The sequence below is a fragment of the Pezoporus occidentalis genome, unplaced genomic scaffold, assembly GCF_034315485.1.
Source record: "Pezoporus occidentalis ecotype Australia unplaced genomic scaffold, CSIRO_AGI_Poc_V1 ctg67, whole genome shotgun sequence".
NCBI lineage: Eukaryota > Metazoa > Chordata > Aves > Psittaciformes > Psittacidae > Pezoporus > Pezoporus occidentalis.
Genome location: NW_026916019.1, coordinates 251,335 through 276,835, shown reverse-complemented (window position 1 = coordinate 276,835; position 25,501 = coordinate 251,335). Strand labels below are relative to the sequence as shown.

The window sequence follows — 25,501 nt, the reverse complement described above, 5'->3', positions numbered from 1 at the left end:
AGATTTTTATGGGTTTATTTCTTTTACTGAAAAGAATTCACCAAAGAGAAACAGCTCCTGGGGCTTTTCTCAGCTGACTGACTCTTAAGCACCCTCACATATTCCTACTGATAACACCAGACTGTCTAGCTTAGCAAGTGCCTGTACAGGCAAGATTCTTATATATTACTAACAAAATGCATTAGAAAGAACATTAGAAGGTAACATTAGTCTCAGAATCCTGCAGTGCCTCCAGAGCAGCTTACTTCAGCCAGAGGATGCTATTGTGCCCTTGTTTCATAACTTTGAAAACAGAAAAAGAAATAGAATCTGTTAGGAGGAATTGTTTCTCACCTTGGTATAGTCCAGAAGCTATTAAAAACTATAAATCAAAATAAAACACTCTCACAAAAATGTAGAGACTTTGGGCAATTGCCAGTCAATAACTGCCAAGAAAAATGATGTTTGGTTTTCCTTTCAGCTCCCCTAGTGGTTGCTCCTGCCCCAGGCCAATGACCAGAAATTTCCCCCAAAGAAATGCTAGCTATCCATCACATACATACACACACAAGCCGAGTTCCGCAACAAGAGTACAGAAAATTGTCTTAGCAAAGTGAAATTTAACAGTCTCAAAGGTCTTCCCAAGCTCTGAAGCTGAAAGCAAGCCTAAACAACCAGGTTGTTTTCCAGCTCTTTCAGTCAGTATTGTAAAATACAATGGGAGTGAGAAGAGAGAAAGCACCACCCTGCAAAGAAAGAAAGTTTATTGGCCTGTGCCCCTGAATCAAAGCTGTGAATAGAACAGGGTCCCTCAGGGACTGCAGTGCTACTGTGCTAGATGTTGGCATATAGCAATATAATTTTATATGTGTCATTATACATAGTGATGTTTTTATGCGTATTACTGTAGAGGGGAACACCCTTTACATCTTTGCTGTCACAATAAACCCCCACTTAAAATATCTTTACATTTATAGTTCAGGCACAAAAAGCTCTTCTGGTAACCCTGGGTTACCCTGGGCTCTTCTTCCTCTTCCACAGTGTCCCACTGCTCTGTATCTGTAGCAAGCCAAGCTGAGCTATAAACAAATTTAGCTCTGTACCATGCACTTGTGTAACCATCCAGCCCCCAAAATAAAGAAATAAATATAAGGCACAATCTAACAAGAGATGGAAAAATCAGGAGAAAAGTCACATGGAATGATGTATTAGGAGGTCTACAGGATGCATAAAATAAGCTAAATCTTTCCAGCTCTATGTATTAACCAGCTAACCAATTCGGTAAATCAGCTGCTAACGCAGATGTGACCAACATCTTCATCTTCAGAATGAAAGCCTGTTGCTTTGCCACATAGCACCACTCCTTTCAGACAGACTCAAAACATCTAGCACCATCTTGCTCTTTCATGTTTCTAGTGCTTATTTTCCAGGGGTAAGAAACAGCCCTCTATTATTGAGGTGAATGTGTTTTTCAAACATACAATTGTTGCTTTTTAGTCAAAAGATTTATTACTGCAGCTTTAGAGAGGCACCTTCTGGTTTGTTATTTAGCTAGACAACGCTGTCGTTGTTACAGACATGCTGTCGCCTTGATATCTCAGGAAAAATTTGGAAGTAGTGTAAAAGTATATTTTGCTTTATAAACAAAGCCTTCCATCTTTTCCACGTGCACTGAGTGAAGCTAAAAAAATTCACTTGCATTTTTGCCCAAGACCACATGAAAAAGTAGTGTAAAAATACTAAACATCCTTGAAAGATGTTACAAAAAAAGAGAAAATAAATGTCCAACAAAAGCAATAAACAGCACTACCTCATTTGAAGAGCCTAACAGATGTCCAAGGATGTAATAAAGAAATGTTTGTGTACACTCAGTGAATTAAATCAGCACAAAGCTTCAGAATGCGAATACAGACTGCTTTTAAATGAAATGCATCGTAATTAGTCCCATTTGTTTAATTAATCACTCGTTTAAATCATTTTGAGATCAACTGGTTTAATCATATGCATATATAATACAGATGGCATAAGGGCCAAAAAATTATTGTGTGTTTATCTGCTGTTTCTTTAGTAGATCTGTTTATACTTAAATGAGCAATCATAGAAAACAATCAGCTTAAGGGAGGTTTGGAGGTCGTCTGATTCAACCTCCTGATGACATAGCAGTAACTTCAGGGTTAGGTCAAGCTGCCCAGAGCTTTGTCCAGCTGAGCTTTGAGTATCTCTGAGGATGGAGATCCTACCAGCATTCTGGTCAACCTGTTCCAGTGCTTAACCTCTCACTGAGAAAATTTTTTGTTCTGTTCATCTACTCAGGTTCTCCCTTGCTATGGTTTGTGTTCACTGCAGCTTGTCACTTCCTCTTACACCTCTGAGAAGAGCTTAGCCCTGGCTTCTCCGTAACCTGTTTGTCAGCTGAGGACTGGAGTTAACCCTCCGTTAGCCTTCCCTTTTCCAGGATGAACAAACGTCAGCCTCTCCTTATACATCATGTACACTGTATGCTTCACAACACATATAGTATTTCATGTGTGTCCAATGCTTTACATACAGAGGTTGGCTATATTCTCTGAAGAAAAGCATCTCCAGAAGACATTTTAAAGTACCTATGCCAAACAACACTTACACAACTATTACACATATCCCAAATTATGCTACTTATCTCTGTAGTGCAATCCAGCCTCCTAATTTTGGCTTCTAAAGGGTCTGACAGTCAGAAACTCATGTCCACATTCCCACCATCTAGTAGTGAACTCCTCAGGCAGTTATAAAATTAGCTGGTTACAGGAATGCAAAAACTGAAATGTAAAATTGATTAGCTTTATGAATAAAGGCAATTGCAAGCAATACAGGCATATGTTCTGTGGCCATGTATACATACACATTAGGTTTACAGTGTACTTAGATATACACAGTGTACTGCAATAAGTGCAGCGTGCAAGCCAGAGTAATATATGATGTTTTGCATAACAGTGGTATAAATTGCTTTCAGCATGAATCTGTAACATCTTAACCCACCCCATGCCCTCTGATCTGCCACCATCAAGACTCTTGTAAAAATACCAGACTTCTGAGCATCCATGAAGTTTCATTTAATATAAAAAAAGAGGCCACACCCAAAATCAGATCATTTATCAGCTCATCAGATCAACTCTGACCTTCTACTGTATAGAGTACCACTGATTCCAACCTGCTGAATAAGAACATTGGAGAAATCAAGATCTGGTATCTCCTAGCCTCACTTATGTGCAGAAGGAAATATGACTGTGATTATAACTGATATCACTTGATTTTTTTTCTATATATATCTTTTTTCCTTAGGGGAATCGTGAAACAAAAAATCCCATTAACAAAGTGAGATGTGTTTATAAAGGATATATGGTGATGCCTGGAAAAGCTTTTTCTAAATAACAGATTTAGTTTTCTGGATCGATATTAAATACAGCAGTGGCACATCTTTCAACAGCATGGCTTGAAGTCTTCGCTTTTAAGTCATGAACATCTAATGAGGTTTATTCAAAATTCAATTCTATTTTTTCTAATTTTACTTCAATGTTTATATAAATTAATTACATGTTCTATATTTATTTAAGAGGATAATTACATTTGAACATATTAGCTAAAAATTTGGAGGAGCATCCCTTTACAGGAAGAACACTTAACTCTAGGAATATTCTAATTATCAGGACAATAAAAGGAAAATAAAATGTCAAACAGTAATTACAAATTCACATCCTGGCATCCAAAATAAGAACAGCAACCCTTCATTCCTAATACGCCAGCTGCCTGCCTCAGATGTCACTTTTTGGTAATTGATGACAATCACAAGAAAACCTGAACCACATTAATATCTCATAGAACATAAATGAAATACATTGGATTTGATTGTATAAACACATAATTTTGCTTTTTTTTTTTGCTTTTTTTTTTTTTTTTTTGGTAGACCACATCCAAGTTTCCATAAAGGAAGAAGTGTGCGATCAATAAATCAAAGTCTGCTCTGTGTTTACAGTTAGCTTGAATTTGTATTTCATGCAACTTGGGCAAGTAATCTGTTAAACCACAAGATAAAAGGGACATACAGCCCTCCACATCTGTTTTGTGTAGCGGTTGATGCTATCTACAAGTTCAAACCTACAGGAAAAGGGGAGAATGAGTGGATAAATGCTCAGTTTTGGGAAACTGGCATATTTAAGCATTAGGTAACATCTTAGCAGAAAATTGAGTCTAAAATTTTTTCTTTGGTGCCTACATTATTTAGACCTCTATCATTTCCACAAGAACACCATGGGTCTCCTTTCTGCACTTAAATTACCTGGAGTTTTTTCTCATTTCAAACAGAAAAGGATCCTCTGGTGTGCAACAGATATTTTCTGTCACATGCCTCAACTTGAATTTTCTTTTTTTCACTCATCTTGTACAGAATCAATGTCAGCTAACCTTACATATTTATATCTACACCTACACTTGCTATTTAGCCACCTATTTTTGAAGTGTACTTCAGAAGGGGACTTACAGCCCAGAAATACTTATAAATTATAAAGGAAGTGGAAGGTGATCACATCAGGTTTAGATGCCTGTATTTTAATACACACTAAACCACAATAAATGTGGCCACATTTTTGCCATGATTTCCTCTTTGTCACTGCCAAAAGGGAGGCATAGATTTACAAGCATTACCTTTGGATTCCTTTACGTGTGTCTCCAGTTACTCGGTGTCTTGTAGCCAGATCTTTAAGACCTGCCATCACCTAGTTCAAAACACTGCTCTGATCACTCCTCACATCAGCTGTACGCTGTGTATGAGCTACTTACTGCATTATGTTAGTGCATCCCGCCTATACCCACTCAAAATGTTTTCCTGATTCTATCCCTACCTGGTGGTTTTGCCTCTGTGTTGACAGCCCCACTTTCGATTGCTGCTGTCTCAAAATGAAAACGTCAGTAGTGACAACAAGCAGCATTCAACCACATGCAGGAAGCAACTGCAATTACCCAAGGCACAGCAAAGCACACCACTTACCAGAATTGAGCAGGATGATGGACTTAAGGCACACAAATTCCTCCCCTTGAAGGTTCATCATACGAAACCGAGCAGCAGTAGCCAGCAGCATGTCAAAGATTTCCACCATGCCCTCTACACATTTCCCTTGATTCCTGTGTGAATACCATCAAGGGGGAGATATTCACAGCTTTAACCTGGTGGCAGCATGAACTTTTCATTCCCCTGGATCATTCCTCTCCAATGTGATTTCATCAGTTCACTAGCTAGTACTAGACTTAATACTCTATGCTTATTTGGTGTATGTGTGATTACAAAACCCGAGTTGTGATTACAAATGCAGAGTTCCCAGTATCCCACATAAATTAATAAGTAAACGATATATGACCCCCCAAAATGTCAATTTCATAAACTCATCACCAGGGCATCACTGGGGTGGAAGGTATGAGATTGACTCAACCAAATATTTACATTGAGGAAAAGATTTGTTCAGAACTACATTTTTATTTCTTGTGTGCATGTGTTCTGTTAGCATTACTTCGATTCCTCTTCTAATTTTTTTTTTCCTTTAACTGAAATAGTCCAAATACTTTGCATCTCTCTCTCCCTAATGTTTTGTACTTTTTTCTACCTGGCCTTGAAAGCTGTAATGTTCCAGAATGCTTCTCCCATTTTTCTTAATGTCTCCTTAAAAAATAATAATTTTTCTGAATGTCTCTATTAAAAAAATATTTTTCAATGAAGTCCTACTTTCATGAGCTCAGGAAGGACTTACGAGGCCAAAATCTTGCCTGTATGACTGAGTCTGATCAAAACTAGCATTTCATTCCACAAATCAGATAACTTTTTAGATTACAGCATTAAACAAAGCTAAACCTTATGAAATTTCAGAGTGTTCACTAGTAATGGCAATTAACCTCCTCATTTTGCTCAGAATACTAGGAATTCTTGCTCACTAAATTTCATCTGGTACACAAAACCTGAAGTTCAACAATTAATGCAGATTATTTTTTGTGAAAGTTTAGCCTGCAGATTTTCTGGTCATAGCATTTTAGACTATTTATATTGCTGCCTTTTACCAAAACCTACCTATGTAGTTTTCCTTTTATTAGGACTTCCTAAGTAAAATTTTATCATGTAAGACAATCTGATCACTTAGAGTGCTGTTTAAAGATATATTATTTTTTAGCTATACCTTTTATGAAATTTTGAAAATCATTGCTATAGGAAAATGCAAAAGAAATTTCAAATTATCAGATAGCTATTCCACTATAATTTGTAACACAAATGCAGACTGAGCATCTCCTAGTCTAACACTGACTACCAGCATAGACACACCTGCCTAAGTCCTGGTATACCACACTGTTGAGACTCTGTAGCAGTGGCAAAGCAGTCATCTTCCTTTCTATACCCTGAGAAAATTCTTTGCACTTTTCAATCACTAAATGCACTTTTCAAAACTAAAAATGAGTCAGAGAAGAAAAGAGGGTGTCTGTGAGCACTTGTGCACCAATCTTCTTTCAAGTTCAAATCCTTATTCAGCCTCTTTCGGTGCTTGAAATTAAATCTCTATCTCCCTTATCCCAGAGCAGTGCCTATAAGCCAGTGATTTTGGCATATGACAGAAGGTATTTCACCTGTTTTCAGAGATACTTAAACAAAGAGGAACAATATCGAGAAAACAAAATGAGAGCTACACCCTTAAAAAAGCCAGTAGGGTGTTGGTTAAAATACAGTTGGATTTGAAAATGCAGGCTCTCAAGCAAGATTTCCAATTGTTGTTACAACAGCATATGTCCTCTGAGTTTTCTGTGAGAAAGAGATAACCCAGCCTTGGAAATGGAAATAGTACGTAAGTATATTTAATAAGGAGGATGGGTTGTTCCTTTCCTTAGATCCCTATGGGTTACCAGGCAGCTGCCTGCTGAGCTCTCCTGAAGTGCCTCACTTAATGCCCCATTAAAGCTTAGTTTAAGGATTTAGAATTTTAGAATTACGCAGAAATTAAAAGTTTCAATGAATAATATGGCAAGTAGCCTACATTAAGAAAACCCTACATTTTCATGTCTGGTTAAGACATTTACTTGCTTCCTAAGAACCATCAAACCACTGTCAGCCAATATTCACAACAGTTCAAACTACTATATAGTCTGAACAAATTGCAAAGTTTGCATAGCTAAGACCACAATTTAAAAAAGAAATAATAAGTTATTTGTAAAATGAGACCTTTTCAAATGTCTAATGGTGACTCATACGATGGAAAAGATATTTTGACAGAAAGTAAGAATTATACCCAACTTGTTACAAAAATGGTTCAATGGACTGTAATTTAGCAGATCAATATTCCAATCAAGATCCTCTTGTTGACAAGCACAACTTCTGGACAAAAATCTGTAGTCCTCCAATACATAGTTCATACACCTGAGTCTCCATGTGCATCTATTTCCCACCAACTGAGCTCATATGGTAGATGAGAAATAAAAATGATAAAATTTAAGAGAATCTAAATACTTCCTAACCTCATTTGCCTTGCTTTCCACTGTGTGTGAAATACCAGGGTACTGTATAAGAAAAAGAAGAGTATTTCTTTAGGTAGATGTAAGAACCTTAGCTAAAATTAAATACCTAGCTTTGGTATTCCTGTGTGCAAGCAACAATTAAGAAATTCCTGTTTTATTTTCAAAGTTACACAGCAGATCCTGCTCCATTAAAATCCATAGGAACTGCAGGAGCTTAGTATCTTTGAAATAGTGGCTTCTAACCAATTTTTTTATATATATATTTAGGCTACGATACTGGTTTTCCTTGTTAACCAACAAAAACTATCTGAAATGGCAATCTCTAGCTTTCCTAAATTGCCTTCTAACTTTCTAACATGGGCTGACAGAATTATTACATCTTCATAGCTGTATGCCCAGTTGATAGGAAGGCCTCAATAACTTTCCTGGAGGACAAATTAAGCAATAGATTTGAAAATTATCCTTATCCCACCATTGCACTGTTGTCTTTGTGTACTCTCAGCTAACCGAAAATGAAACAATAAAAGCTCGTTTACTGCAAAGCTTCAGAGTGAATTCTCAAAAGGGTCCTTAACACTTGGCTGTTGGAATATGTCCAGGAAAGTTAAAGCATGTGAATGAATGTCTTCAATTACTGCATAAAAGTACTACATGTATTAACTTCAGTAAGTCTACAGAATCACAGCATCATCAAGGCTGGAAGGTAACCCAAGATGTCTTTAGTGCAACCTCCATTCAAAGCAGAATTAGCTCAATCAAGGCTTTATGCAAGTCTGGTCTTGAAAACCTCCAGGGATGGAGATTGCACAGCCTCTTTCAGCTTAATTATTTTCAACATCATGTGTTTTTTTCTTCCCTATATCCAGTAAGAACCTCCATTGTTTCAATTTATGTCTCCTGTTTCTCAGTCTTCCATTGTGCATCTTAATAAAGAACTTTGATTACCTCCTGTAGATTTTAGATTAGGCATGCTCAAAAGCCATCTCTTCCCTAAACTGTTGCTCAAGCTGAACAAATCCACTTCTTTCAGCCACAGGGCATGTGCTCCTAGCTTGGTGTCTCTCCACTAGGTTTACTGGAGTTTATTAATAGCTTTCCTGCAGGGAGGGGTGCAAAGCTGAATGTGGTATTCCAGATACGGTCTAATGACCACAAAATAAAAGCAGAATAATCAATTCCCTTGCTTTACTGCCTACGCTACCACTAATATAGCCCCAGGTACTGTTGGACTTCATTGCTGCCATTCTCAGTACTGCTGCATGCACAGATTGCTGTTCACCAGCACTCCAGGTCCTTTTCATGTAGAACTGTTCCCCAGCTATTTATGTCCCAGCTTTAACAGTAGCAGTGGGTTAAGTCTATTTACAGGTAAAGGTTCATTTCCTCTGCCTGAATTACATGAGATTCCTATCAGGCCATTCCCCCAGCCTGTCTAGGTCTATCTGTGTGGCATCTTTGCCCTTGAGCCCATCAACTGCAGCCCCTATTTTGGTGTCATCTGCAGATTCGAAGGCAGTGCATTTCATCTCCTCTTCCTGGTCATTGATAAAGTTTCCAGATTTCAGAAAGTAGAAACAGATGCACCCATCAAACCAAATCCTGGCAGTGTATTTGTTGTCTCTCTGGCTTCTTTGATCATGGTATTTCATTTGATAATGAGGCATTGCAGAGAACGAATGGTACCCACCAGACTGGGAGAGGGAAGGTCATCTTAACAAATTGTAACTTGGTGACAAAGCCTCTAAATAAGGCTTGTTTAGATGTGTTCTTAATCATAAAAGTAGGTTAGGAAACAGTGAAGGTAGGATTGAGAGAAAGCTGCAGGGAGAACTTTCACATCTTCGGTTAAAAGGGAGTGTTGTTACAAACTGTCTGACCAAGAGTATAAAGTGGATATGTCTTTCTAGAAATAACTTATTATTAATTATTATTATTATTATATTCTATAATATAAATAGAAGTCTCCCAATCACTGGTCTATAGTCTTGTGGAGGATATTTGCATAGATAGACTGCAATCATTGGCTGGAAGGTCAACATAGCATTGTGCAAGTAATCCAGGAGTTTCTGAACTGTGTTGATGATAACTTCCCAATGCAAACAGCACAGTGGCCAACCAAGGGCAATGCTCTATTGACCCACTCCTCACAAACAATGAGAAATTGCTGGTGAATGTGGTCACAGATAGGAAATTTGGCTGTAGCAACCATGAGATGTGATTGAACTCAGGATCTACATTTAGACTTGAAATGCAAACAGCAGAACTATAACCCTGGGTTTCAGAAGAATAGATTGCAGTTTATATAGGGATTTTTTTTTGCAGAATATTCTTGGAGGCATGATGGAGAAAAGTGTCAAGCGAAGTAGCAATATTTTAAGGAAAACTTTAGAGAGCTCAGGAACAAGCTCATCCCATCATAGAGGAAGACAAGGTATTTCAACAGGAGATCCACTTGGCTAAACAAAGAGTCCCTTATTGAACTAAAAGGCAGAAGAACATATAAGAAATATAAATAAAAGCAGGCATCAAAGGAGGAATACCAAAACACTGTGAACGTTTGCCTGAAACTAGGGAGGGCCACAGGGGGTATTAAGAAGGGATTTTACAAGTATGACAGTAACAAATGTGATTTCAGTTGATGAATGGGGGAGAAAGCCTGGTGACTGACTATATAGAATAGACTGAAACATGCAATAGCTATTCTTTTGTGTGTGTGTGTTTCAGATTTCACTGGCAAAACCATCAGAAGCATATTGACAGGTTAGGGAATTAGAGAATCAGTAATTATTCTGAATAGTAATTCCAGACTTCGAAGCCAAATGGGTTTCATTTCAGCTGGTCAAGGTATCCATTGGGCTACTACCTATCACATAAAAAAAAAATCACAGAGATTGAATGAGGTCCCTGACAAACAGTAGAAGGATAACTCAACTTTGACAAAATCACGGAGGATCTAGTAAACCAGATTGTGCTTGACCAATCTGATTTGCTCTCTGATGAAATAGTTAAATGATCAGTGGGAAGATGATTGATGCAGTATAAATAAACTGTAGTAAGGCTTTTGGCTTAAAGCATTCTAATCATATGTTAAGCCATGGAAGTACAGGCTGAGCAGACAGACATGAGAGGAAAACAGGCTGGATGACCAGACACTAAGTGTAGTTGTAATGACAACACCTATTTTTTGGTAGGTAGTAAGTACTCCACAGACTGACTCTGGAGCCAGTGCTGTTTAATATATTTCTCAATAATCTGGATAATGATAAAAGGTTGATCTTCAATTTGTGGATGATACTAAATTGGTGCTTGGTTGATAGACTATGTAGCACAACCTCAGTGCTAGAGGGATCTTGGAGGAGTGGGCCAACAGAAACCTCATGAAGTTCGACAAAGAGAATCACAACATTCTGTACCCAGGGCCGAGCAGCAGCTCTCCTTGAAAATGGGAACCAAATAAAATATAAGCCAACAGCATTCTGTCTTTGTGGATAAGGTAAACTGCATGCAAATTATGTTAGGAAGAATGTGGCTGGAAGAACAAGAGAAATTATATTTCCTCCACCTCTGCTTGGTCCTGCTGAGACTATGCAGACTATGAGGGCGCAGTTTCAGGCCCCTCAGCTCAAGAACCATGTTAGATGTCTCCTTGTGTTGTGGAGATGACCAGGGGCATGCAGCATGTGGCCTGCAAGAAGGGATGAGTGACTGGATCTGTTTGGTCTGATGAGAAGAAAGCAAAATATGTAGGGGAGGGGACATTCAAAACTGCTTGAATAGGCATTACAAACAGCTTATAACAAAGTCTTATCAGGAGCAGTAAGTGTTAAATCAAAAGGCAACTGCTATAAGCTACAGCTTGAAAGGTTTGGGCTGGATTGTAGGAGTGGAGTGCAACCCTGAAAAAACTACCAAAAGAGGATGTGTCTTCTCTGCTTTTAGTGACTTTCAAGAAAGCTAGGCAAAGACACAGCTGGCTAAGATGGTGTTGACAGTGGTCTTGCTTCAAGAAGCAGGTTTGGACTAGATGACTGGCAACAAAAATTTTGTGTCTACAGTAAATTGCTGAAGAGTTCCTGAAAGAGTTTAGTTTCAGAGGGTACCATTAGAGGCAAGGATTTATTACTGGTGTACAGCTTTTTAAACAAGAACCCAAACATTCAGTCAGCACCTGAGTAAAGAATAAAAGCAATCCTTAAATCATACAAATAAGGGTTTATGTACTAATGCACTCGTAAAAAACAACCACTCCTCCCCCCTGCCACCAATATTACAGTATTTTGGCTTCATTTTATGCATAAATTTGCACAGAATATAAAACATAGAAGAAAAATAAGATGTAAATGTTAACCCAGCTTTCTCATAGCTCAAAATCACTTCAGTTTAATCCTAGATTGTATTTTGAAGAAAGGTTTGGAATGAGTACAAACCTTTTCATTTATTGTAGTCTATTTATTCTTAGTGCATATCTTCCCAGTATTTTATCCTCCCTACATCTTATTTTCATACTTCTATTATATTTGGTTAGATTTACTTCTATTTCATTAATTTATTCTGTCATGGCATAGGCAAGAAAGAATGTCTATCTGCCCAGAAGTAAGGAAAGAAATTCAGAGGGAGGAAACCTAAAGTGAGAGTATCTGCATTTATGGGAAGTTTCCTTCAAGTATCAAATTTGCTTTTTTATTCTTTTTTTTTCTTTTTTTTTTTTTTTGGAGGTATGGGGTGTAGTTCACCAAAATCCTTTTCAACTGATTTACAGCACTGTTACTGTATTTCTTGTTGTTTAAACAAATGCAATATTTTTGGCTACTTACTAAAAAATATGTGCCATTAGTGTCAACACATGAATCACAGTCTGAGAATCAATCACAGCTGCGCAATTGGAGAAGTACTGGACTGGAATTAGCATAATTCAACATGGAATCAGGCTTTTTTCCCTTCAAGAGTTTCTTGAAACCGACATTTGCCAAATAAGAAGTAAAACTGAAATATGAGTTCCAAAAATAATTTTGAGGGAATAAAAGAGGCAGGAGCAGAAGGAATCCCTAAGAGAAACACTCTGTTTTCCTCCACTGAGCTGGACAGTTTTGTTTATACACTTTCATACAACCAGCCCCTTGAGTTACTGCTGTTGGCATCATTATTCCCCAAAACAGGTGGAAAAAAGTGGTTGCCCACACACAGCAGCAGTTTTCACCCAGCACAGCTCTCTCTTCTACATCAGCAAAGCAACAATTAGGATTGAACCTTAGACTCAAACAGGAAATTCCTACCTCTTCCAGTACTGACAAAATCTCCAGCCTGTCATCCTCTGAGGTTTGTTAATTATTTCTTCCATCTCTTTTGGCTTCTACTTGAGCCACCTCGGAACCAAAAGTCTAAGTGTCTTTCTGACTAGATCAACAGAAAATCATCTACCTAGCCAAACAAAGGAAGATATGCTATATATTTCATAGAATCATAGAATGGTTTGGGTTGGAAGGGACCTTAAAAGATCATCTAGCTCCTACCCCCCTGCCATGGGCAGGGACACCTTCCACTAGACCAGGTTTCTCACTCATTTCAAAAGCAATCAGACCTGAAACATAGTCAATTAACTATTAATTACCTTTTTAATTATTTTTCATTAGTATAATATTATGTGAGATGGAGCCACAAATGTCAGATAGGAAAAATCTCTCAAATGCTGTTGTAATAATTCTAACAAAACTGATCTGTTTTTTGGTTGCATTTGAGACATTTAGATTGCAGATTTATTATGAAGGCTCTCCATTTGGGAATAATAAAATTGCAATAATGGGCTGAAAAAAAATATTATTCTTGTTGACAGGAAGGCCTTTTTCAGTTTAATTTAGTCTGAATCACCTTAGAGCCAAAAATATTTCAAAATTCTCTTCATACCAGAAATGCAAAGAAAGTTTAACTTTGGGCAAAGAAAATTTAATTTTGGAAACATCAGCATCACAATTCAACATGATCTAGAATTGAGGCCTGAGCTTCCAAGGTCAGAGTGACTAGATGAACCAGAAATCTTAGAACTTGTGTAGGAGCCATCTTGTATTCAGAAATTATTTCATTCTCACTGAAAACTTCTGTTCTGTGCCTACAGACCCACCCAGGAAACCTCTTTTGCTGAATGCTGAAAATTGGGAAGATCATAATGAGAGGGGCTTTTCTTTTATTTTTCATTTGTTTTGGTTTTTCTTTTTAAGAGTTACTAATTTTGAACATTAAGCAGCAACTCCTCAGACTCTAGAAGGGTACTTTTATTTACATTTAGTTGTTTGAATTACAGAATTGGTTAGTCTTTGAATTTTGCTCCAAGGCACAGTAAAGACAGATTTACAATAAACAGAAATTACCTGTGTGCATTATTTAGGAAGTATAATTCTGTCTCTTATAATTTATTTCTTTTCATTCTGTGGGGTCTGCAATATAATAATGCACCTCAAAATCCAGCATAAAGTGAAAAATGAAAGAGAAATTAAATTATTTCAAAAGATTCCTTAACCTTTTGCAAATTGGTCCGCTTAGCTCTATCAGGTAAGTAGTCTGATGACAAGATGATTTTTTGAGTTGGGTTTCCGTCACAGAATCTATTACTATTAAAGATAAGATGAAAATTAAATGTACAATTGTTTTTCAAATTTAAGTTGAAGTGCAAATTTGGATATAGCTGTTGACAGGACTATGGGCTTTTCCCCTTTGAAATAAATAAGAGCAGCAGGTCACTAATGAAGCATTCTGAATCAAGTATCTGTGACCACTTTGCTTCCATTTTTCTAATAACTCAGTGGTAATTAATGCATCCACAATTACTCTGTACCAAAAAACTGTCATGCATTTACTCAAGTGACAGGTGTGATGTCCTCAAGCATTTGGAACATTTTACAAGGTAAGTGACTAGTAAAACACGCTCAGAGTTCATCCTGAAACTTTTCTATGTATCTAATCTTCTGTCTGTCGAAACACTGGAAAGCACTATTTCCACAGAAAACCTGAAGGATTCCTTTTAGATGTGGTGAGAAACTTTGAGACCAAAGCCATGAAAGCAGTAAATTATTCAGCTGCCCAGTCATACAGTGAATGCTCTAAGTCTTTATCCTACTCATGCTAGCTGAAGGAGATTCATAGCTTTCTGCATCACTTAGTATGAAAGTCAGGTAAGGGAAAATTATTCATTCTTCATCTGAAAGATAAAGCTCTTCGTAAGAGACAGTAAACTAGAGGTTAAACAAAAAAAAACATAAACCTGAACAACAGATTAGATTTCTCCATAGAAAGAAGGAAATAATATAGTAAAAACAGGGAAATACTGACTATACTTAACTGAAATTTTCTTGCACTGTTTTATTTTTGTTGCTGGACTTTTTTTGCAATCAGGATAAGAAAATAACATAACATGAGAATGACCATACTGGCTCATATTAAAGGTATATTTAGCTCTAGGCTAAGAGTATAGGCATTTGGATCTGCTGATTTCAAGTGATTGCGTCTAATACTAGATTGGAAGAGATATTAATTTGTAGATTACCATACATTGGATTGTGTGGATTCTCAATGAGTTTGTGACTTTATGCAGTTCCTATCCTCTCTACTTTGTTTCCCGTCTTCTGCTGAGCATCACAGGCAAAAAAGCCAGTCTATTTAGTTAGTCCTTGTACTCTCTTTCTTTGATTGCTTATGCAACCCATAGGATACCTTTCCTGTTTTTTCGATATTCCTGTTAAGATAAGGAAAATCAGAAACGCATGGTGTTCCAAGCATAGATGGAGCACAGATTTAAACGGGAATAACAATGATCTGCACTGTTTCTTTTCCCTGTTGCAATAATTCCTGGGGTTGAGAAAGTTGCAGTCTATTCACTTTTTGACTGCTGGAGACCAAAGAACTGCTGATTCCATAGAACTGACTACCGTAAAGTGACACAGAAAGGTAATGCAGAATGCAGGTTATGAAGATTATGATTATTCTTCTGTATGAAACTGTACACGTTTGCCTACATACAATTTGTACCTTGTTTAATACTTTTTGGAAAGCCAACAAGTTCTCCCCCATTCACTTGCTTGTTAATTCTTCAAAGATCTCCAATGTATTCATGATGCATGGCTTTCCCTTGCAAAATGCATTAGGACTCTCTGCCATTATATCATGTTTATTCACACCTCAACCTTTCTTCTTTAGATGGTATCTCATCAGTTTCCTTACGATTGTCACCAGGCTTACCGGACAGGGGTTTCTCCCACCTCTTTTTAAATGCAGCCCTGTGTTTCCCATTTTGCTGATACTGAGGATGTTTCAGATGAGAAGTCATCCACCTCAAGTCATCAATTCAGCTATTTCTACCATGAGTTTCTTTACAGTTATGTTTCAAACCTTCAAGTAACCTCTGATCAGCATGATACATGAATGCAACAAACCCTCTTAAAATGTAATAAAATAGGGCTTTCTTATTCATGAAGAAACATTACATTTTCTTCAAGATTATAAACAGCCTATTGTCAGGCCTGACAAATTTCAGCCTTGCTCTAATGACATTTTTAAAGCCTAGTTTCTTGGGACTGCTCCAGACAGGAAACATCTGGTTTGTCCCGTTAGAAACGTAAGCCTTTACTTCTTATACAAGACAGCAATTTTCAAAAATGGCATACGAAAGATTTGCATTTAGCCTGGGCTTGCTTTCATTGTGTCAAGTACTGTACCTTAATTGCAAGTACTGTGAGTGTGCCATTGTATTTCCTGATTGGGCCTATTTTCTAATTTATAATTATTGTCATTTGAAGTTATTTAATAGCATCATTTATACACTATAAAAAATGTACCAGTTATATGTAATTGGCAGACTGTTAAAGGTCTTGATTTTGAACAAGACTCAAGTGCTTCTGTAGAGTGAGAACAGAATAAGAAAGGGTGCATTACCTCACAAAATACTCTATCTAATTACAAGGCAGCGTGGGAATAGAAAGGGATAATGTGATGATATTCATCCATACAGAATGATATTAGTCTACACATACTGGCAACTTAATTGTTGTATAATCTTTTTTATAAGCAAACCAAAATTTTAAGAGGGAACTTAATAACAAAGGGCTGCTTTACAGATATTTTCAAGGAGCCTTCCAAGTGTGAAATGTTACATAGGAAAATTATAGAGGTATTTATCTGAAAATGTAATAAATAGATGCTCACAGAATAATACAGTCTCTAAAAGATCGTCAGAGACAAGACAAGCTCATGTTTAATATGATCGTAGTAGACGGAATGAGCCAGGAGAAAAATCAGATTTATTCAAAAGAAGAGCAAAGTTGGAATGTTATTTCTATGACATTTCAGAAAGATATGAACAAGAAAAGACAGTATTTATTTAGCCAAAAGGTAAAAAAGTTGCACAATAAGACTTGATATGACCTGAGCTTTATGCATGGATGTATACAAAGGACCATTTACCTCCAAGTTTCTAAACCGAAAGAATTTGTTAGAGACAAGAGAAACCCTAACATGAAAAATGAAAGGGATGTGCAAATCAGAGAAGATGTCTGCCTCAGAATGAACACAGAGAGCTAAAGGCATACACAAAACTTGGTAAAGCTCCATATTAACAATACTGAACTTGTAAAAAGTCCAGAAAAACATAGGTTAGAGACAGATAAGGGTTTTACCATGTGTTGTTGGTGACTCTGGATTATAAACAGTAACTAAATGAATATATGCAGATGCTGTTAACCCTAAAGATCAGGTAACAGGGAAAGTGTGATGGGGATTCAGGACAGAGTGCTGTGGATGAAAACACTGAAAAAAGAGTACCCTATAAAGAACATGCTGAAGGGTAAGGAGAGAACAGATGAAAGGAAATTAAGCTACAGCATCCATCTTTTCCTTTATTTTAGCCAATCAATCAGATGCTTTCATTATTTAGATCAACAATAATTTGCACTCTTGTGGTATTTGCCCCAAAACTTGATGCAGTAGAAGGACTCCATTGAGTCAAACAGGCTTTGTATCAGTCTCTGACCTGCTCTCTCAAATCTGACAAACATACTTTTGCCCTTTTTTGAAAGGCAACTTGCTGAAATCAAATTAGCATATTAAACTATTGTTAGCACTAATTACCTAGTAAATCAACAGTTAACTAAGTAGGGTATCAGTGGTTCCCAGGGTCAAGTATTTTATTAATTTAATTTCAGTAAATGACCCTACCAAGTAGAGTGAAGCATGTATATAGAGCCTTAGGAACATATTTCTTGTCACTTGAAAATGAGAAGATGCAACAGATCTACATTTTTAGAAAGTTTGAAAAGTTTGAAAGTCAGAAAACAGAGTCTGATTTGATTATTAAGTTAATTGATTTTTAAGCCCTAAAGTAACATGCAGTTCCAGTTGCATGCAACTGTTTTATAAAATCCAGCAGAGTTGGCTTATCTGTGTGAATCAAGTGCTCAAACTCCATTATTCAGAACATGGAGAGTTTTAGTTGAGGAAGACCAAAGTTTCCAATGTTTCCCTAGCTTTTTTTCTCAGCTATGAGGAGGAAAAATGTTACTCTGACTCTGCTCTTCAGTTTCAATTTTTTCTCAAAACCTGTACCATGGAATGTGGAAAAGATGGATTGGTCTTTGGAATCCATATTACAATTTACAGTAGTTTTCAATAATATGCTATGCTTAATTTTCTACAGTTTAAATTTTACTTCTTATGTACACTAAGAAATAATTTTAAAACTGTTGTGTTTCCTTCAGAAGACTATACTTACATTTAGGCAAGCAAATATGTTCTGTATACAAAATGAGAATGTGTTTTATACATATCTAGCTCCATAGCTCACAGGTCAGTGGAACAGGGTTTTTTCTAAGGCAATAAATATAAATACTTCCCTATTCTTATGAAATATTATATTTTATACTGTTAGGCATTATCACTGGTATTTTACTAAAATCACAGAATTCCTGAGATTGGAAGGGACCACCAGGGGTCAGCTAGTCCATTCATTCACTCACCGGCTAATGTTTGCAGTAGCTGAAGGCCCTGCCCTTGACTTTCTGTTGCCATCTGTCTGCTGCAGCTCACTGCTTCTGCATCTGGTGATAAGAAGCTTGCTCAGCTCATAGCTGCCTCATCATATACCCTATCTCCTCAGCTCTTTCTCTACCTTCTGTTTAGACCAAGATGCCAAACTCTGCCCTGAAGTGACCAGTGTGCATATATAAACTCTCTCCTGCCAGCTCTGCTAGGTGGGTGATAGTCGCCAACTAAAGAGGACTACAAATAGGAAGGATTAATGTATCCTAACTAACTTTGCCTGGATTTGCCACAGTCATTTGCCAAAAAACCTGATTACTGGTTGTTCTCTTTTAACACTCTTGTCCAAGGCTGAAATTTTTCATGACTGGAAAAAAAAAAGAGAAGTCAACTTTGCATTAAGATAGTTAGAATATATGCTCTATATCTATCAATCTTTCTGCTTTTATTTGTGAGGACTTTCAGCTAAAATCCAGGATACTGTTTTATGGCAGAGATGCATATTTTTCTCTCTCACTTAGAAACACTAACAACATATTAGCGTGACTGACAGCAAGCAGGTGTGTATTACATACATGACTCCAGTTTTCAGGAGGAAAAAAAAAAGAAGAAAATCTTCATGTACTCTCTACAAATAATTAAGATCGCAATTGAGACTACCATGATTTTCTTCCAACATTTTGGATGGCTGCTTGGATAAACCCATTATAACTAAGAATAAGTAGGAGGATTTTAGGTAAGCAGAACTAATTACCTGAATTAAAGTGATTAGAGTTCAGTGTTTAATTTTAATTTCATTTAGTTTTACAACAAGCAGTACAGATTACAAGAGAAATTTTCTGCTGCCTTTGAAAGTGCTTCCAGCAGCAGCTGAAGTTTGGATGAGTTACTTGTCTAATAAATTACCAGCATCATATTCAAGAGCATTTCTAGGTTTTTTAGAGTTCCTTTTCCAGTCTCCCCTACTATAAGCCTGCTTAACCTACGGAATACTTTCAAACTGTGAGATCAGTAAAATGACTATGAGTTAAAATTGCAGTAGAAATTGGTTAACTTGAATAATTCATAGCAACATGCAGACTGACCTGTCCAGTAATAGGTTAGGTGCAAATAAAAGCTTTCCTGGATGTTCCATGGAGCGCCAGACTAAGCCAATCATCAGTATCTCTAGCCAGGCACATTCCAGTAGATGGACCTGATCATGGAGTGTTAAATCCACAAATCCTGAAAGAACAAACAGGAGACAGTGAAAACACTCCGACTTTAACAGAGGAACAATATTATTCAGAAAATCAGGTTTACAAGTGCATTGAAGATGGATAACCAAAAGGAAAAAGCAGTGAAACAGACATTTATTTTCTTTATATTTTGGGTTGGGTTTTGTTTATCATTAGGTCCACTGTAGCTTCATCCTACAGAACAACTAGCATTTTTTAACCCCCTGGATGTGTGCTGGCTGTACTCCTGTACATACCTTTAAAGTTCAATGTGCTATGAAATACATTTTTCAAATAACAAAGAAGAATAGAAGGAAACTAAGCTTCTCTAAGGGGAAATGCTTCACCAGGGGAAAATCCTGCCTCACCAATTTGGTGGCCTTCTATGATGGGGCTACGGAACTGATGGACGGAGTAGAGCAGCTGCTGTCATCCACCTGGATTTGTGCAAAGCGTTCGACACTGTCCCGCATGACATCCTTGTCTCTAAATTGGAGCGACATCAATTTGATGGATGGACCACTCGGTCGATAAAGAACTGGCTGGATGGCCACACACAAAGAGTTGTGGACAACGGCTCAATGTCCAGCTGGAGACCAGTAATGGGTGCTGTCTCGGAGGGACCAGTGTTGGGACCGGTCTTGTTCAACATCTTTGTCAGTGACATGGAGAGTGGGATTGAGTGTGCCCTCAGCAAGTTTATCGATGACTCTGAGCTGTGTGGTTCGGTCAATGTGCTGGAGGGAACAAATGCCATCCAGAGGGACCTTGACACACTTGTGAGGTGGGCTGATGCCAGCCTCATGAAGTTTAACAATGACAAGTGCAAGGTCCTACACCTGGGTCGGAGCAATCCCAGGCACAGCTACAGGTTGGGCAGAGAAGAGATTCAGAGCAGCCCTGCGGAGAAGGACTTGGGGGTGTTGGCCAATGAGAAAGTGAACATGAGCAGGCTTCAGTGTGCGCTTGCAGCCCAGAAAGCCAACCGTATCCCGGGCTGCATCAAAAGGAGAGTGACCGACAGGTCGAAGGAGGTGATCCTGTCCCTCTACTCTGCTCTCATGAGACCCCACTTGGAGTATTGTGTACAGTTCTGGTGTCCTCAACATAAAAAGGACATGGAGCTGTTGGAACAAGTCCAGAGGAGGGCCATGAGGATGATCAGGGGACTGGAGCACCTCCTTATGAAGATAGGCTGGGAAATTTGGGGCTGTTCAGCCTGGAGAAGAGAAGGCTCCGTGGAGACCTCATAGCAGCCTTCCAGTATCTGAAGGGGGCCTATAGAGATGCTGGGGAGGGACTCTTGATTAGGGACTGCAGTGATAAGACAAGGGGTGACGGGTTAAAACTTAAACAGGGTAAGTTTAGATTGGATATAAGGAGGGAGTTCTTTCCTGTAAGGGTGGTGAGGCACTGGAATGGGCTGCCCAGGGAAGTTTTGAATGCTCCATCCCTGGTGGTGTTCAAGGCCAGGTTGGACAGAGCCTTGGGTGATGTGGATTAGTGTGAGGTGTCCCTGCCCATGGCAGGAGGGGTTGGAACTGGATGATCTTAAGGTCCCTTCCAACCCTAACTATTCTATGATTCTATGAAACAAAATATAGTTCATGATAACTTATAAAATATTGTTATGTTCTGTAAAAGTTGTTGATATAATGATTTTTTTAGTAAAACATCTGAGAGAGCTGATCAGTCTATTCATAAGAAACCATTCAGAAAAAAGAAACTGTTTTGGCAAGTCTGAAATAAAACTCATCTAACAATCATTAGGAGTGCAATACCTGCTGTTTTTATGAAAGTGATAAATATTGGGCAGGACAAGTGTTGTCTTTTCCTGTGTTTTTCCATTGTTATTAAGTGCAAAAATTACTTTCAGACTTCACAGGCGGATGGAATAGCATTTGCCTGAATTACAAAACAGCTTGAAACAACAGAGCTGAAACCTAAAAGAGCAGCATTCTTAACTACAAAGCACTGATCACAACACTCAAGAATGAAATTGACAGAAAGGAACTGCTGTCTGTATATGGAGTACAAACTAAATACCATGTCTTCCATTAAGCATTGCCTTAGTATGCCGACACATACCAATAATGTTTTTATCTGAGCTTGAAGCACACCAGTGCAGGGACACAAGTCACCCTGTGGTGTCTGAAGTCTGCAATCAGTGAATTATTAGTCAGCTATATTGCCATCATCTCATGTGGTTGCACTCTAGTCTTCAGCAGATTGGTTTGACTGTTGAAGAAAAGCTGAGCTTGTTACAACCGTGGCAATTCACTTTCCTGTAAAACTGTCCATTCTTCTACAGTATTCTGGATGCCAAAATGCTTTGCTTTGTTCTCCACACTGTCTTGGCATCTATTCTCAAATCCCTTTTAAGCCCTACCTTTTTATTAACTTTATTTTTCCCCATCACACATGAAATTTCAGATTGCACTGAGGCTAAGCAATCTCTACAAAAACTAAAGAAAGATAGTAAAAAAGAAAGCTAATAAATTACTTCACTAGAATTGTAGAGGAGGGATATTTTGTCAGCCTGCTCTGAGAATAGAAATATACTGCTCAAAAACACTGACATCTTTTAAAGTACATGAACATAAATATTTTGCATTAAAAATTCCTAAAAGGATTGGCCAAAAATATTTTTGCTGTCTGGAACATTAACTCTGATTTCAGAGAAGCTAAGGTAGTCGCAAAAAACTAGGATGAAAAAGAAAACTGATTGTGAGTTCGTAGTTTATAGCATTAAATGCTCTGTCAGCCTGACATTTGCTTTAGGTTCTATAACAAAACAGCTAAACCAAATCTTGATTAATGCAGGTTAAAAAGTCTGTAGTATAATAGTACACATCAACTGTAATTAATAACAAACTTTATCAAAATACCTTGATGGCTTTTTATGTAACACTATAATTTCAGTTGTTAAAAATAATAGTTTTGATGACACAGACTTCTAAGAGACATTTGATTTTGTATAAATATGCAACAGGTTAACTGAATTAAAGTATTTTAAATGACACATGTCAGTATATAATGGCAAAATGCTAATGAACTGAACTGAAGGAATGCCTTAAAGTTTACTTCTTTATCCTAGACATTTTTTTAATGATGCCATAGAAAACCAGAAATCGTGATTCAGATGTCATGATGGCATGCAGGAAATAATGCAAAAAAGAAACCCCAGCTGATAATGTAAGCAGTCTAAATAACTCACTAGCTTCATCATAAAAAATATAGACATAATTTTAAAACCAAGAACATTAAGCACCTAGATAAGATGGAAACAGTAGTGGCTATGAAGAGGACTTGGATGGAGAAAAATCAGCCCAGTTTGAGCTTCCAGTGGGAAGCTGCATCTAGTAAAGACACTGAATAAAAAGCCAGGAAAATTCTGAATAAGGAAGTCAAATTTCGTCTGTATTACCTGAATCTGGTAACCATTCTTCAAGCAAGGTGAGAATTTGGACAGAATGATATACATCAAAGTGAATAAAACCTTGAAATACATGCCCTCTAGCGAGGAATAAGAGTAATTTAGAGACTCTACATGAAACTAGACTAAAGGGGTTAAAAGACTACAATGGGTGCCTATCTAAAGAAAAAAGAATGGCATAGCAAAAGGTAACAGCATAACATACTGAAGCCCATGCTGGAAGCTAAGCCTACTCTAAGTGGCTACAAATGAGGGGCCATTGTTAACAATAAAAGTAGTTATTATCTAAGCAATATACTAAGTTTTCATTAATTTGCTATCATTAGAAACATTAATCAAGATTTAATTATTATTTTTAAAATGTACTCTTGGTCAAGCAAGCTAATTCAGAATAGCCCTACAAAAGGTTAAATTAACTGATGAATAAATCATTAGTCACTTCATCACTCAGAGCATGATGCACTTTCATGTTGCTAAAATTATGTGCAGTTGTGCACTGCATTCTCAAATATCAGTGTTTTTTAATGCTGGCAAGTTTTGGAAGAAAAAGTATTTTTTAATTCTAAATTTTTGTTTATTGTGCTTTAAGGAAAAAGAAAGACCTTCATTTCACTGCTGATACATTAATTAACCGCAGTTTATGGATATAATCTACATCTGACTCCATGCAGCAGACTGACCAACTGCATGACTTTATAAGACATATCAAAATTCTTGTGTGACTAAACCCCACAAAACCTAGACTGCCATTAAGCCATTCACATATGATATGCTTGGCAGGAGAAAGACACTTACAGAATAAAAGCCATGGCTGAACCATCTCTTTTTCACACATAGATAAATTAACAGTATTTGAGAATGTTGCCAATACAGAACACAGTGACTGTTCCACAAACTCATGTATAAATATGGAAATCTGAACTTCTGAAAAGCCAGTAGGGTCTTCTGAGCATGCAGCTAAGAGTAGGTGGCAAATACATTTATGTTGTGTGTAGAACACAAAACTGTAATGTTCAAACTAAACTGATTATCCTAATATAAAGCAGCAGTATATGCTGCATCAGTGATGATATGATACAAATCTCTTCCAGACAATAAGACACCCTGATGCGGCAGTGGGTCCATGGAGGAAAAGCTGTAACAAACCCCCTATTTTGGCAAGCATGACTCCCTCAAGGTGACATTAGACTTGGGAATGCAAAATTGTATGACCCTACCATCCTAGAAAAGGAAAGCAGCAACCATCTACAACAGGTATGAGAAAATCTCTCTGTAAACAGAGACAGACGCCCAAAGGGAAAGGTTTCCATAAAAGAACACAAGGACTGCAGGAAGCAGTATTAGGTAAAACATATATCCCTGACAATGGAGAAGTGCTTTATGCACAAGACTGATTCCAGTAAGGAACAACGTAAAGCTCAGATGGTTTTCATTTACTGCTACTCTAACAAACATTATGCACCTTGCACAAAAATTATTTCAAAATACATTTATCAGGTAAATGCATGATTTCAAAATGCATTTTTTAGGTAAATGAGAACAGTAATCAACAATAATATGTCAAATTTTACTAATTAAATATTTTGAAACTAATATATTTATATTTGCCTTTGTGGCTTTTCACCCAATAAAGTAACTTTCTATTTTATCAGAAACAATTTCTATAGCAATTAACATTCTCTGAAACCAAACATCCAGTGTCATTGCAGATTTAATCCTACAACAGTAAGTCCTCTAATGGGTACTTACTAGCAATTTGGGGATCATTTAATTATCATAATTTCTCAGCTTCTATTAATATTCCTAAAACACAACTACAAGTGTCCAGACTATTCCTCCTTTCACAACAATCTTCTTTTTTTCATCTGATCCAACTATAAACCCATCTATATGTTTATACCATACTTCCTAACTACAATGAAGAGAATAAATCTCAGCCAGTTTTTGCAAATCAATAAAAAAAATGTGCCATAAAGAATTATTCTGTCTTCAGGTGCTTTGAAGGAAAATAGAGTAAAAGCAGTAAAAAGTTTTAAAAGCAATAGCAAAGGTCCACCTAGCAAAGTATCCTTTTAACAACAGCAATTGATACCAGATGCTTATGGTAAAACATACAGTAGGACAGCCATATGCTTCTACAGGAAGTTTTCTCAGGCTCCAGAGGTATGCGGCTCAGGGACTTTCAGAGCCAAAGATGGTCTTTTTCTGCTTAATGTTCCTTAACATTTTTCCCTCCAAGTTTGTCCAGATGCTTTTTGAACACACTTAGGCATTTAATCAACTTGATATTTTTTTATATACTCTGGAAATAGTAATCTCCAGTAAGAAGTTTACA

The 25,501-nt window shown here is 37.3% G+C and overlaps 1 protein-coding gene across 6 annotated transcripts in view; it reads right to left on the bottom strand.

The window, feature by feature from the left end:
* Positions 1 to 25,501, bottom strand: part of ESR1 (estrogen receptor 1) — a 178,948-nt gene that overhangs the window by 7,367 nt on the left and 146,080 nt on the right. For all 6 annotated transcript variants that reach the window (XM_062640890.1, XM_062640887.1, XM_062640888.1 and 3 more), the window contains 2 exons: positions 19,599 to 19,737; positions 5,000 to 5,133 (listed from right to left, as the gene is read on the bottom strand). In XM_062640890.1, coding sequence (XP_062496874.1) covers positions 5,000 to 5,133; positions 19,599 to 19,737 — 273 coding nt within the window. The remainder of the gene's footprint in view (positions 1 to 4,999; positions 5,134 to 19,598; positions 19,738 to 25,501) is intronic.